The sequence below is a fragment of the Astyanax mexicanus genome, chromosome 14, assembly GCF_023375975.1.
Source record: "Astyanax mexicanus isolate ESR-SI-001 chromosome 14, AstMex3_surface, whole genome shotgun sequence".
NCBI lineage: Eukaryota > Metazoa > Chordata > Actinopteri > Characiformes > Acestrorhamphidae > Astyanax > Astyanax mexicanus.
The window spans coordinates 34,746,923-34,759,764 of record NC_064421.1 but is presented as its reverse complement, the minus strand read 5'-3'; the positions used below and the strand labels follow the sequence as shown (position 1 = coordinate 34,759,764).

General features: G+C 39.6%; 1 protein-coding gene across 2 annotated transcripts in view; it reads right to left on the bottom strand.

The window, feature by feature from the left end:
- asap3 (ArfGAP with SH3 domain, ankyrin repeat and PH domain 3) overlaps positions 1-12,471 on the bottom strand; it is a 50,604-nt gene extending 38,133 nt beyond the window's left edge. For both annotated transcript variants that reach the window (XM_022668599.2, XM_049463894.1), the window contains exons 1-3: positions 12,066-12,471; positions 4,463-4,535; positions 1,030-1,175 (exon numbers count right to left, since the gene is read on the bottom strand). In XM_022668599.2, coding sequence (XP_022524320.2) covers positions 1,030-1,175; positions 4,463-4,535; positions 12,066-12,191 — 345 coding nt within the window. In that variant the 5' untranslated portion in view covers positions 12,192-12,471. The remainder of the gene's footprint in view (positions 1-1,029; positions 1,176-4,462; positions 4,536-12,065) is intronic.
- Positions 12,472-12,842: the final 371 nt, after the last annotated feature.

The following is a 12,842-nucleotide window of genomic DNA, read 5'->3' as shown; positions in this document are numbered from 1 at the left end:
TTCTTATTCCTACGTTTAAAAAGCGTGTCCTATGAGTGATAATGCTGTCTGCTCTGCCATGCCTTAAACTGTATGAGCAGTGTTTACGTCTGAGCAGAGAGTGAGCCGGGCCGAGTGAGTCTCAGATGAAGAAAGTTCCATAGACTCTATAATCCTATCTGCCATCTTTATAACTCTGTGCAGAGCCGTCCACTCTGTTACCATACCAGACAGTGATACCTGTGGTGAGTCAGTCCCCTATAGGCCTGAGTGAGAGGGAGATGGTTCAGCCCAGCTTTTCTGAGCAGCCCTTGCTGTACTTTTTCACTGTGGCTGTGGTGTGAAGAGTCCAGTTCAGGTCAGATGTAACCTGCAGTCCCAGAAATCTGTAGTTGCTGACCCTTTCTACACAGATTTATCGGCCAGCCGATTAATTTTTTTTTTTTTAGATATTGACCGATATTTACATATCGGCATCGGCCAAATGCTGTGGGCAGCTCTGTCATTCTGTCTGTTAGAGCGCCCCCTGTGTGAGTTGTTAGTTGTACCCCAGATACCTTGTGTTATTTAGTATTTCCAGTCGTTACAGTTGTTTTTTTTTTTTAGATAAATGTTCATTTTTAAAAACATAGCGATGCTGCTCTGCTTGTGTATATTAAGTGCACTACAATGTTGTATTTTATCTTGTCTTGTTTACTAGTATTATTATTGTATTTTATTCAATTGGAATATTGGCTTTAAATATCGGCCATTGGCCACTACTGCTGTCTAAATATTGGTATTGGCCATCAAAAAACCCGTATCAGTCGATCACTACTTTCTACCTCAGTCCCTTTTATAATAAGAGGATGTAGAGTTGGAGGATTCTTCCTGAAGTTCAGTAATAATTCTGATCCAGGCTTCTAGATCTCAGTTTGGTTCTTTACAAAGTGTCTCAGTTTCTGTTTGTCCATTTTTCTGCTTCAACACATCAACTTCTAGAACGGAATGTATATCTACTGCTAAATGTTCGCATGCATTATATCCATATGAGTGTTTGTGTGTGTTTACCAGTGTTTTGAAGAGTGTTGTAACCTCCCGTGTGAAAACAGCCAGGTTCAGGAAGCCAGTGGAGATTTCGTTATTGTCCTGAGAGAGATGACTGTTCCCCAGATTCTCTAAAACCTCAGTGTACTGCTCCTTACTCTCCACGTGACCTGTAGAACATATAATATGAATAATGATTAATTTCTATACTGCATAATATGAATAATAAGAATAATAATGTTTTAGTTATGCAAAATAATTTCTGGAATGCAAACGTTGCACAAATACCAAATACATAAAATAAGCTATGCATTTTACAAGTAGCAGACCTAAATACTAAAATAATGTAAATATCATAATGTGTATGATATATTGCTTAAGATTAATTCAGGGATGCACCAAATTGACATTAGGATTAGATATCAATCCTTCTATTGAAAAAATTGCTAAATGGGCTATTGTGCTATTCGGCTGATCCATAGGAGCGATCTGCTCACTGAACCTGATGTCACTGTGAGCAGCTACATGCTGGTATTCTAGGTTTAATAGCTCAAGAGTAAATTTAGAGTAATTAACAGACATGATACATTAACTGTGTGGTGACCTCTGCCTGCTGGCAAAGATAAGCAAGTCATCCAGCTTAGAACAATCGTTAGTATCACAGTCAACCACACCATTAGCATTGCATCTTTAACCTGGCTATGTCTGCCTGTAAGCATTGTTGCTAACCTGCTATTCTAGGCTTCATTATGCAGGTTCACACCTGATAAATATGATTGTAGCAGTTTGGGCTCATAAAATGTCCAAAAATAAACAGATTCTGCACAATTGCTTATTATGAGGAACATTGCTGTGATTGTTGTGTTGAGTCAGCTCTAGGAGTGATTAGTGCTGATCTAGCACAGCAGATCAGTACAGCAGCTTTCACACAGCTGTAAACACACACACACACAATCCCTACTCAGCAGTCATGACCTTTCAGTACAGCTCATGACCTTTCAGCACAGTGTTGGATCCTGTACAGCAATTCAACGACTAAACCCACACTGATCAGGCAGAAGACTGTAAAGGCTCTTTCGTGGAAAACGCTGCATCTGATTTGTCAAGTCTTAAAAATGAACACGAATAACTAAACTGCTTAAATTCTTGGACCAAGAGTGGCATAAAGTTATTCAAAAGCAGTGTGTAAGACTGGTGGAGGAGAACATGCCAAAATGCATGAAAACTGTGATTAAAAACCAGAGTTATTCCACCAAATTCTTGAACTCTTAAAACTTTATGAACTTTACTCAAACATATACCTATGAATAACAAAATCAGAGAAACTGATTCAGAAACTAAAACTAGTTTTTTTCAGAGCTGTATACTAATTATGTCTTTCAGAGTTGAAAACAGACTGCGACTTTGTGTAAATTTTAATAGGAGTCTGATTAAAAAGGACCATCAAATAAAAGGCAGCAGAAGAGAAAATCTTAGTCAGCACAGATCAGCACACTGTCTATAAAACTGCAGAATTTAAAGAAGCAGAGCTGAATGGCTGGGGAAGGGTGACTATAACATGCCCCTTTATCTGGTCATTTTATAAACAACCCTGTCTGTTCATGCTCCATTACGACCACAACGTGGAGGAGGAATTTAAAGAGCAGATAAAAGGAGAAGAAAACAGATATATAAATTAAAAGAGTGGACATTTATGAGATCTGTGGCTTCTCTATGTCCCATTTCCATAGCAGAGAGAGCAAAAATACACTGGAGTGACTTGGTGTGAAAACGCCTTTAGTCGTGCTTTTAAAAACTACAGTCTATTCACAGGGTATGCTTCAGTGTATTTGTGTTCTTAAAGGAGAACTGAACTTGAAGTGTAGTAAAACATTATAAAAAGCTCTTACCTTTGTTGAATAGCCCACCTCCGCTCTCGCACAGCTTTCTGAGATTCAGTATTTTGTGCACCTTGCCCTTAGACTGGGTGATATGAGGCATATTTTGCCCCTGCGGATCGCTTTTTACACTGTTATACAGGCTCAAAGTAGCTCCACACCTTATTGGTGGTATCCGGGGAGCCCTGACATTTTAAAAGTGCACAAGAAGTTTATTAAAAGCCACTGTTAAAGTGTCACCATCTTAAATGTTAGTTACAATTAGTCGAGGACGAACAAACAGGTAGGATAGTTGAGCAGATTGCAAAATGAATTCCTTGTCAATGCCTGAATTCCTGCTGTTGCTGAAAATATCTGGTTACTGTCAATATTATAATGCAAACAACCAACAACAAATTACATAAACATTGCTCAGAAATGTTAAAATTCGTGCTCAACGGTTGACTTACTGTGACTTAAATTTAAGATGGCACCGCCCGGAGATTTACCTAAACTATGGGATGTAAACAGTGGCTTTTATTGAACTTCTTGTGCACTTTTTAAGTTCTAAATGCCTTGTTTTAAATGTGTGGAGCTAGTTTGAGCCTGGATAACAGTATGAAAAGCAATTTATCTGCAGGTTAAAATATGCCCCGTATCACCCATTGTAAAAGCCTGGAAAAGTGCACAAAATACTGGATCTTAGAAAACTGCAGGAGAGCGGAGGTGTGCTATTCATCAAAGGTAAGTACTTTTTATCGTGTTTTAATACACCCAAAATTCATTTCACATGTGCTCTGTGGTTTATTTATGTTTCAGCTTTATCTTGCTAAAATAATATTAATTTGGAAATAGCTTTTGTGGGTGTATACATATTGTATCGGCAGTTGTGTGCTGGAATCTGATTGGAACTGAAAAAAATGTAGATCAGAGCACCACTACTTTAAATGCAGAAATTAAGAGAAATACGAACATGAGGTGATTACCAAAAACACATGTTAATGGCAGGTACAAACAGAACCACCTGAATCAAATGAATAAATATTTAGCTCTCTCTCTCTCTCTCTTTCGCTATTAAAACACACACACACAGAGAGCAAGTGATGATTTACAGACCACCACTTTGCAAGAGAGGGGAGGCGGCTTAAAACTGACAGGAAAGAGTTAGGAAAGAGAGAGAGGGGGGCCATGAGTCACAACGTCAGCTCGGGAGCGAGAGCAAGAGAGAGAGAAGAAAAGGAGAGAGAGAGAGAAAATAAAAAGAAAAAAAGGGGGGCAGAAAATGGGGCCTCGCTGTGGGATTACCGGAATAAAGCATCTGATGCTGGTTAAAGAATAAAGCATCTGATGCTGGTTAAAGAAGAAAGGTCGAGAGAGACGGGGAGGGGGAGAGAAAGAGAGACAGAGAGAGAGCAAAAGAAAGAGATGGGTGGAGACTTGCTGAACTGTAAGTTTCTGACTCATTTTTATCAGAATTCACAACGAGAAACAGCTTTAAGCCCCCATTTCTTAGAACACATACACGTACACAGTTGGAGTTTCTAATAAAGTGGCCAGTAAGGAAGCACGAGGTACTTTTTTTTATTAAGTTTAGAACTCACTAAGTCCGGTGGCGTGGATGCTCTTCACCATCTTCTTCATCCTCTGCAGACAGCTCAGGTCAGTCTCCAGAGACTGCATGAATACACACACACACACACAACCGTTAATATTGAATTATACAGAATACATAACATAGATGTTTGAACTCATTTCCTCCTATGAATACACACACACACACACACAAACACACACTCACCACAGACAGGTGACTCAACAACAAATGTCAGTCATGTAACCACTCTCACTCAGACACCCAAACACACTCCACACACACCCTTATGATAAGGTATGAGACTCTAGATAGGATAAGTTACACACAAAAACAAAAGAAAACATGCTTAACAGGTTATTTAACCTATACAGTTTATCTTTAGATAGGCCTACTGGGTAAATTCATAACCTCACTGACGCTCTTGCTCTCAGGGCTGAATCAAAACTTCCTATGTCTATACAAATTTCCCTTACACTATATCAGGGGTCGGCAATTAAGATTGGCCGCAGGCCAGATGTTTTCCAAGCCATTACATGGCGTGCCATAAAAAAATTCTGTTTTGGAAAATGAAGTGTAGTGGGATGGAGTGCTACAGACTAGTAGCTCTCCAGCCCAGAGGGTTGTTGAACCCAACTGCAAAACAGTTGATCTCAAGGCAGGTAAACCCAAGAAGAAAAGAAAATATGAATAAATAAACACACTGCTCCTCACGAGGGATCGAACCCGTGTAGTCAGGGTCACAGTCCAATAGACTACCGCTGCCCTGGTTAGTGAATTGGGATACAGCCGGGAAAAAACTCTAGATAGGGAGCCCAAGAACAGACGGAAAAACAGGAAACTAAAGTCACACCGAGGGCGACAGAGAGACAGGAGTTTCATGCTTTTGGGCCACATCTGGCACGTAGGCCGCCTATTGTTAACCCCCTGCATTATATGGACAAGTATTATGAAGTATTGAAACACACATTCCATCAACAGGAGCTTTTATGACGTTCCATTTCAAAGTTCAGCACTCGGACACGGCGCTCTATAACTTTTCGTGGTCGGACACTTATTGGCTGAGTTGCTTCTTCCGAAGCTTTTCAATAATAGTTGCACACAGCTGATAGTGGAATATCTAGAAGGGAAGAAATTTCAACAGCTGACAATTGCAGTGGTGCCATCATATTACAGATCCACTCCATTATTTCACTAATGTCAGTAAAGGCAGACTGCATGGCTATGGGCTTGATACACCTGTGCTAATGGAACTGAATCAAACACCTAAATTCTATCTAGTTAGAGTTGTGATCCAATACTTTTCTCCATATAGTGTAATCTATGAGCTCTTAAAAAGATGTTCAACAGTTCTATTTAGACATTACTGTCTAAAAGGTTCTTTGGCAGGTAGCGGTGTTCTTCATATACTGTACAAGGTAGAGTAGATATCTTTATACATCTCATATCACTATTATTAAAAGTCTAAGACCTTTTTTTAGCATTTATGTATAGCACATGTATATACAACATAAACACCACTCTAGTAATCATAAGTAACTACTGCCCAAATACACAGTGTGTGTGAACAGAAAGGCCTAACTGTTCAGATTTACCCTCAGGAAACCGAAAACAGACCAAACATGCACAAACACACACAAATACACACACTTATCTGAGACTCAAGGTCAGTCCATCATGACCTTAAAGATTAAACTAAAATTCTATTTGGGTTAAAGTACCTCCCCCTCATTTTAACTCCAGCTAACAGGTTTTATTTAGGGTCACTCCAGCTAATATGTTTCATTTAATTAATATGTTCATGAAAAGCTAAACATGCTAACTCTTACCAAACAGACTTTAACTAGCATTTTTAATTAGAACTAACTCTATCTAGCTAACAGGTCTAATTAGTAACACTTGTTAACTGAAAGTTTAAGATGTTTAACCAAAGTCTTTATTTGCAGGTAGGGTTGCAACGATATGAGATTTTCACGGTATGATAACCGTCTCAGAAAATACCGCGGTATCACGGTTATCACGGTATCACAGTTTGTTACATATATTATTAAACTGACCCATAAAGAAATTACAACAAAGGTTTTTTTGTTCAATTAACTATTTATTGTAGAAACCTGGAACAATTATAATTTAATGTCTCCTTAAAAAAAATAAGCTGTACACCATCAGGTGAAGGAAATTAGTTTTTTCCACTACTCTTAAGGGCATTAAGAGTGTATATAAAAAATATATATATATAAATATATATAATATATATATATATATATACACACACACACACACACGTTACACACATTACATGTCCTCTAAGAAGTAAAGATCCTGTGTTTAAACTATTCAGTACAATTATTTAAGTTTAAATTATTTAATATCTGATAAACTGAGCCTGGGTCAGTGTCTGATCAACAACTGTTGTAAACGTCCGTTTTACTGCCAAGTTGGTATATAACCAGATACTGCAGAAAGAGGGGATTTATTTCTGACATGATCCTCACAATAGAGATTTCTATTCTAAGGCTCTCACACCGAGTCTGGTTTTAACACATAAAAACAGGCACGTCAGGATTTGAAAATGAACGCATGTAAATGAATGGCGTCTTTCACATCCAGTCCGGCCAGCACCTTTACACGGACACGTGAATCCATCGTAGCACGCACTTCACGCCTGTACCTGCGTGCCCAAATTTCGGATAACTCAGCGCTTTTGCGGGCGCTTCCCACATGGGTTGTGCACGACTACAAAGAGGTTTTATTTAGGTTCAGATTAAAATTATAAACTTAACACATACTTTGCGCTGCACGGCGGGGTGGTGTTCTTGGAGATGGGAGAACAGGTTTGACGTATGTCCACCTTTAGCTGTGACTTTACGTCCACATTGATTACAAATCAGATAACCATCCTCGGGTGCGTTCGGCGGGTATCCGAAATAGTCCCACACTGCTGATTTTAGTTTAGCCTTTTTTAAGGCGGACGGAGATTTGTTTAGTCTGATGCACTTTCTGCTGTTCTCAACGCTGTGTGCTGAGGAGCTGAAGCGGAGCAGAGTTGCGCATGCGCGGGTTAGTTTCTCCGCTGGCTTGCGTTTTACCGGTAATAAGCAAACACACACGGTATGATAACCGTGCATTTTAATACCATGGTATACCGTGAAACCGGTTACCGCTGCAACCCTATTTGCAGGTCAATTCATTTAGTGACCAACAGTTGATACTTCATCTTCTTCAAAAGTATTTTTAAGCCCTAGTATCTATATTTTCACCTGATCAATGAACGTGAATACTTTGAACATCTTTGGCTAAAACATGACAACACACAACAGCTAACATTAAGCTTTAACTTTTAGGAAGTTTTAGGACGTTTTCACACGTGTACATTTCAAACGAAACAAACTCTGGAGTACTTTCTTTGTAGTGAGAATGTGGAAGAAAAATAGAAGTTCAGAGATCAGAATCTGTGGACCTCGGACCCCCTTGTCTAAAACTGGGCTGAAGGATTTCTTGGGCCAACTGGTTTAGGATGTTGTTTTACTACTTTTTATTATTAATTTATGTGAAGTTGAGAAAATGAATGTGTTGCTTTTCACTCTGTTTATCGCTAAATTGTTTTCTACAATAGGAACTACTAGTCACCTAATTGTCTGTAGTGTAGTGTAAAGTTACTAACAGAGACCTATCAGGATGTGATTAGTTTCTCCGGGGGACGTCTGTGAAAAATATTTCACACTTCTACTCAGTGATAAAACTCTTGCATGCAAACTGCAGTTGAAAAAACAGGAGGACCAGTGAGTTTTTTGGCTTTCTCGGTCACGTGACATCGTGTTCAGTAGCTCCTCCATTTCCACATGCTGTTGTGTTTACGTGGATCTCTGTGGAAATGCGTGCCCAAAGTGTAATTACGGTGCATGGCAGTGGACAAATAGTTATTTTAAAAACGCGAGGTAACAAAAATCAGAGATGTGAGTCTGGAAAGGAATAAAATTACCGGAGAACCACGGGGTTCAGCAAAAAACAGCAGGTAATTCAGCCTGTAATTTTCTCCAAGGACGTCTAACAAAAACTCATACGCGGTCGTTCTGGACGATAACCCAGGACTAATCCCATCCGGATAGAACTTAATAGTTACTAAGGTAGCAGAGTGCACAGCAACTGCCTGGAGGTTCTTGGGAAGTGAAATAAGGACAGGGGTGAGATTGAAATTCACACTGGAGTGCAGATGAACTCAAACACTTGCTAGCTGGCAGTGCAGAGATCCTCCGCAGACACTCAGACTGGACCTCACTGGAGACAGAGTTCAGTAAGCTGGACAGACCAGAGTGGACTGGGTGAGGGGGGTTAGCATGGTGCTGAAGCTGATCTGCAGACAGACGGCTGTGCTCTAATCGCACTCTATTAATCACACCAGAACTCCAGCCACTCTGTTTACAGCACACAGACACAACTGGAGTCTCTGTTTCTTTCTCTAAACAGTCTTATCAGGCTCTGTCCCAACTGTGCTTATCAGTAACAGGGTCAGTGTTACGGCATCACGCCTAAACAACACACAATCTCAGCCTTCAGCAAGCAGAGCTCAGCACTTTAGAAATCCAGCGACTGCATAAAACACGGAGACCATGGTTCAATTCCTTTCCTTTCTTCCATAAAAGTAAAGCTAAGATTAGCTGCATGTTGTAAAATTTGCCATCAGAATCTGAGCAGTAAAAACTAGAGGTGGAGTCACAGACAGCAGCAGCTGTGATTGGTCCACCGAGTTTTTTGTTCCTTCCTGCATATTCTCACATTCGTAGTTTAAACCACAACAACATGGAACTATGTGTACAATAATGCCTTTTTTGCCCTTTTGGGGGATTTTATTATATTATTAATTTTATAATTTATTATATAACTAAGGTAAAGAAAATGCACTGGAACTACTTATTATTTTTGGATTCCACATTAAACGCAAAAGCTTGTGAAAGATATTCTATGTTGTAGCAGTTCTGAAGTAACCAACACTAGGCTGCTGCTTATATTTATAATCAGTTATGTATGAAGAAGTTTAAGAAGGAGTAGACTTTTTCTATATGAAGCCAGATAAGGCTAAGATCTACTCAGTGTAAATCAGAATATGATTGGTTGTTTTCTAATTGAGATGGTGATGAATCTGACAGTCTTCAGTTCTGCTTGTGAAGTCTCAACCAATGGGAAAGCTGGTTAAGTGTAATCTGCCCAATCCTAATTGGACTGTTTCCAATTCACTTATTTAAACCTTTAGTTGAACAACTAGCTACAGAGATGGAGTTTCTTATTCCTAGAGATCAGCAAGTCTTCATCTTGGTCCTGAAGGTTCCTCACTGCTGGAGTATTTAATCTTGGTGAACTTTGGCTTGCTTTTAAGAATCATCTCCTGAACAACTTACATTACTCTATACACACACACACACACTTCCTGTCTGTGGCTTTATGGAGCAGGCACATTCACACCTTTTCCTTATTACTGTGTGTGTGTGTGTGGTCTTCCTACATAAATGAAGCATACTACAGCACGAGCCAGGCTTCAATCAAATTGAAACAAAAACAAACTGGTTTAAAAAACCCAAACACACATTCAGGCTACACCTTGACCTCAACACACACACAGTCCATAATCATCAGCTATAAACAAAGATCCCCTTGAAAGCTCAGCCAGGTTTCCTCTCTCTCTCTCTCACTTTCTTTCTATAAAACACACAGAAGGTAGTGTTCACAATTAGTCAGAAATGCATACTTTGTACAGAGACATAACATATGTATGTTCTTTTGTGTAATAACAATGTTCCAAATGTATTATTCATGTACGTTCCTTTATATTTTTATACATATATATTTAAATATATATCTCATATGAATTATATTTAAGTTCCAATATGTAATGATAATGTTCTTTGTAACCATCAATCAATCTTTATTTTCTCTCGGGAAAGAAGTATGAAGTTAAAGAACATCATATGTTTTGTGTTTATAATATATGTAAGTATATAATATGTATATGTATGTAATATATCCTATAAATGTAACCGCAGTAAACATTGTGTATCCGCACTATCAGGAAGTAATTTAATTAGAGCTGAAATAATCCTCAGAAAATGCGCACACACAAACACACACAAACAGAAGCCTCTCAGGATTCTTGGCACATGCTGCCCAGGCTCAAATATACAAATGGAGGATCATTTCAGCTTAGTAAATATGGCTACACACACACTTTCATTCTTTTCTCTCTCTTTTTCTCCCACACACTAGTCTGTAAGCTTGTGTTACCCTGGTCTTCTGTATAGGTGTATGTATTACTACAGTTATATTACTGTTTAGCACAACTAAACTATTCACTCTAATCTACATGAGTCACTGTACAGGTGAGTCTTGGCCCCTTAGACTCTGCACAGGAGAGTCTCTGTCCAGGTTAAACACTGTACATGAAATCTGTTCTATAAACAGATGAGATGTGACACTACACAGGTAAGTTTATTTAGCACATCTAATGCAATTTCACTGCCTGTGTGTACAGGTGAGACTGTGCAGGTGACTGCAAGAACAGATGAGTTTAAGTGCAGATGAGTCTGTGTATTAGTAAGTCTGTGTAACAGTGGGTCTGTGTACAGGTGTATGTGTGTACATGTGAGTCTGTGTGCATGTAGGTCTGTGTATAAAGTAAGACTACACCAGCAATACTCTCTTTAGGTAAGTCTGTCTACATGCATGTATCTGTATAGGTGAGTCTGTCTACATGCCTGTATCTGTATAGGTGAGTCTGTCTACATGCCTGTATCTGTATAGGTGAGTCTGTCTACATGCCTGTATCTGTATAGGTGAGTCTGTCTACATGCGGGTATCTGTATAGGTGAGTCTGTCTACATGCGGGTATCTGTATAGGTGAGTCTGTCTTCATGCGGGTATCTGTATAGGTGAGTCTGTATACATGTATGTATCTGTATAGGTGAGTCTGTATACATGTATGTATCTGTATAGGTGAGTCTGTCTACATGTATGTATCTGTATAGGTGAGTCTGTCTACATGTATGTATCTGTATAGGTGAGTCTGTCTACATGTATGTATCTGTATAGGTGAGTCTGTCTACATGTGTGTATCTGTATAGGTGAGTCTGTCTACATGTGTGTATCTGTATACGTGAGTCTGTCTACATGTATGTATATGTATAGGTGAGTCTGTCTACATGTGTGCATCTGTATAGGTGAGTCTGTCTACATGTGTGTATCTGTATAGGTGAGTCTGTCTAATGTGTGTATCTGTATAGGTGAGTCTTCGTACAGGTGTGTATCTGTATAGGTGAGTCTGTTTACAGGTGTATTTGTATAGAGGTGAATCTCTCTACAGGTGTGTCTGTGTACAGGTGAGCCTGTATGCAGTTAAGTACAGGTGAGTCTGTTTACCAGTGAAACAGTACTGGTAGGACAGGTGAGTCTATATACAGGTAAATGCTGGCCCTATATATCTGACAATTCCTTAAACCCAACTCTCTCCCACCACACAGTTCAGGTGTGTGTACAGGTAATCTGTAATCGTCACACACACACAGTTCAGGTGTGTGTACAGGTAATCTGTAATATTCACAGTGAGACAGTAGGTGCTCTCTCACCTCCTCGAGCGCGCTGACGGTGCTCCTGCAGTCTCCCAGTCTGCTGTGGAACCCGGATGTGTTTGGGTTCTGCAGGTCCTCACTGGCCAAACACACGAAATCACACACACTCACACTCTCCGGCATGGCCGCGCGCTCACACAACACACACAAACACAACAAAAACAAACCGAACGGAGCGAAGAGTCGTCTCGGAACGCGCGCAGGGCTCAGTCCCAGTTATTCCAGGTTAATCCCAGTTAAAATCCTTCAATTCCCCGAGACAGAGAGGTTCCCGCAGCTGAAAAGAGAACGGAGCCATACCGGTGCCCGCGCGCCTCGGTCCGCGAACTCAGAGCTCCGCCCGCGAGAGAGAGAGAGAGAGAGCAGCACTGCGCGCGCTCCCCAACTTACTGCACTCTTTCAGTCTGAGCGCGCGCGCGTGTGTGTGTGTGCGCGCGCGCGATGTTTTGGAATGTTTTTCTCCTCCTGAGCTCAGGGGGGCAGCAGTCTGCCGCAACGCAGAGATTTATCAATAATATACAATAATAAAATAATAAACAATAAATTGATATAAGCAACAAAAACTATAATATACATATATTACATTATATTATTGATATATAGCATAATGCGTCATATGTGTATATAGCATATATGTATTAATAAAATATTGTTAATAATTATAAAAATGTAATGGTGTTAATAATTCCTGTTGTTTGTTATTATGCTTAAATGTAGTAGTGAAGAGAAAAAAGAAGAATATAATAATTATTATTATATGAATATAAACAATTA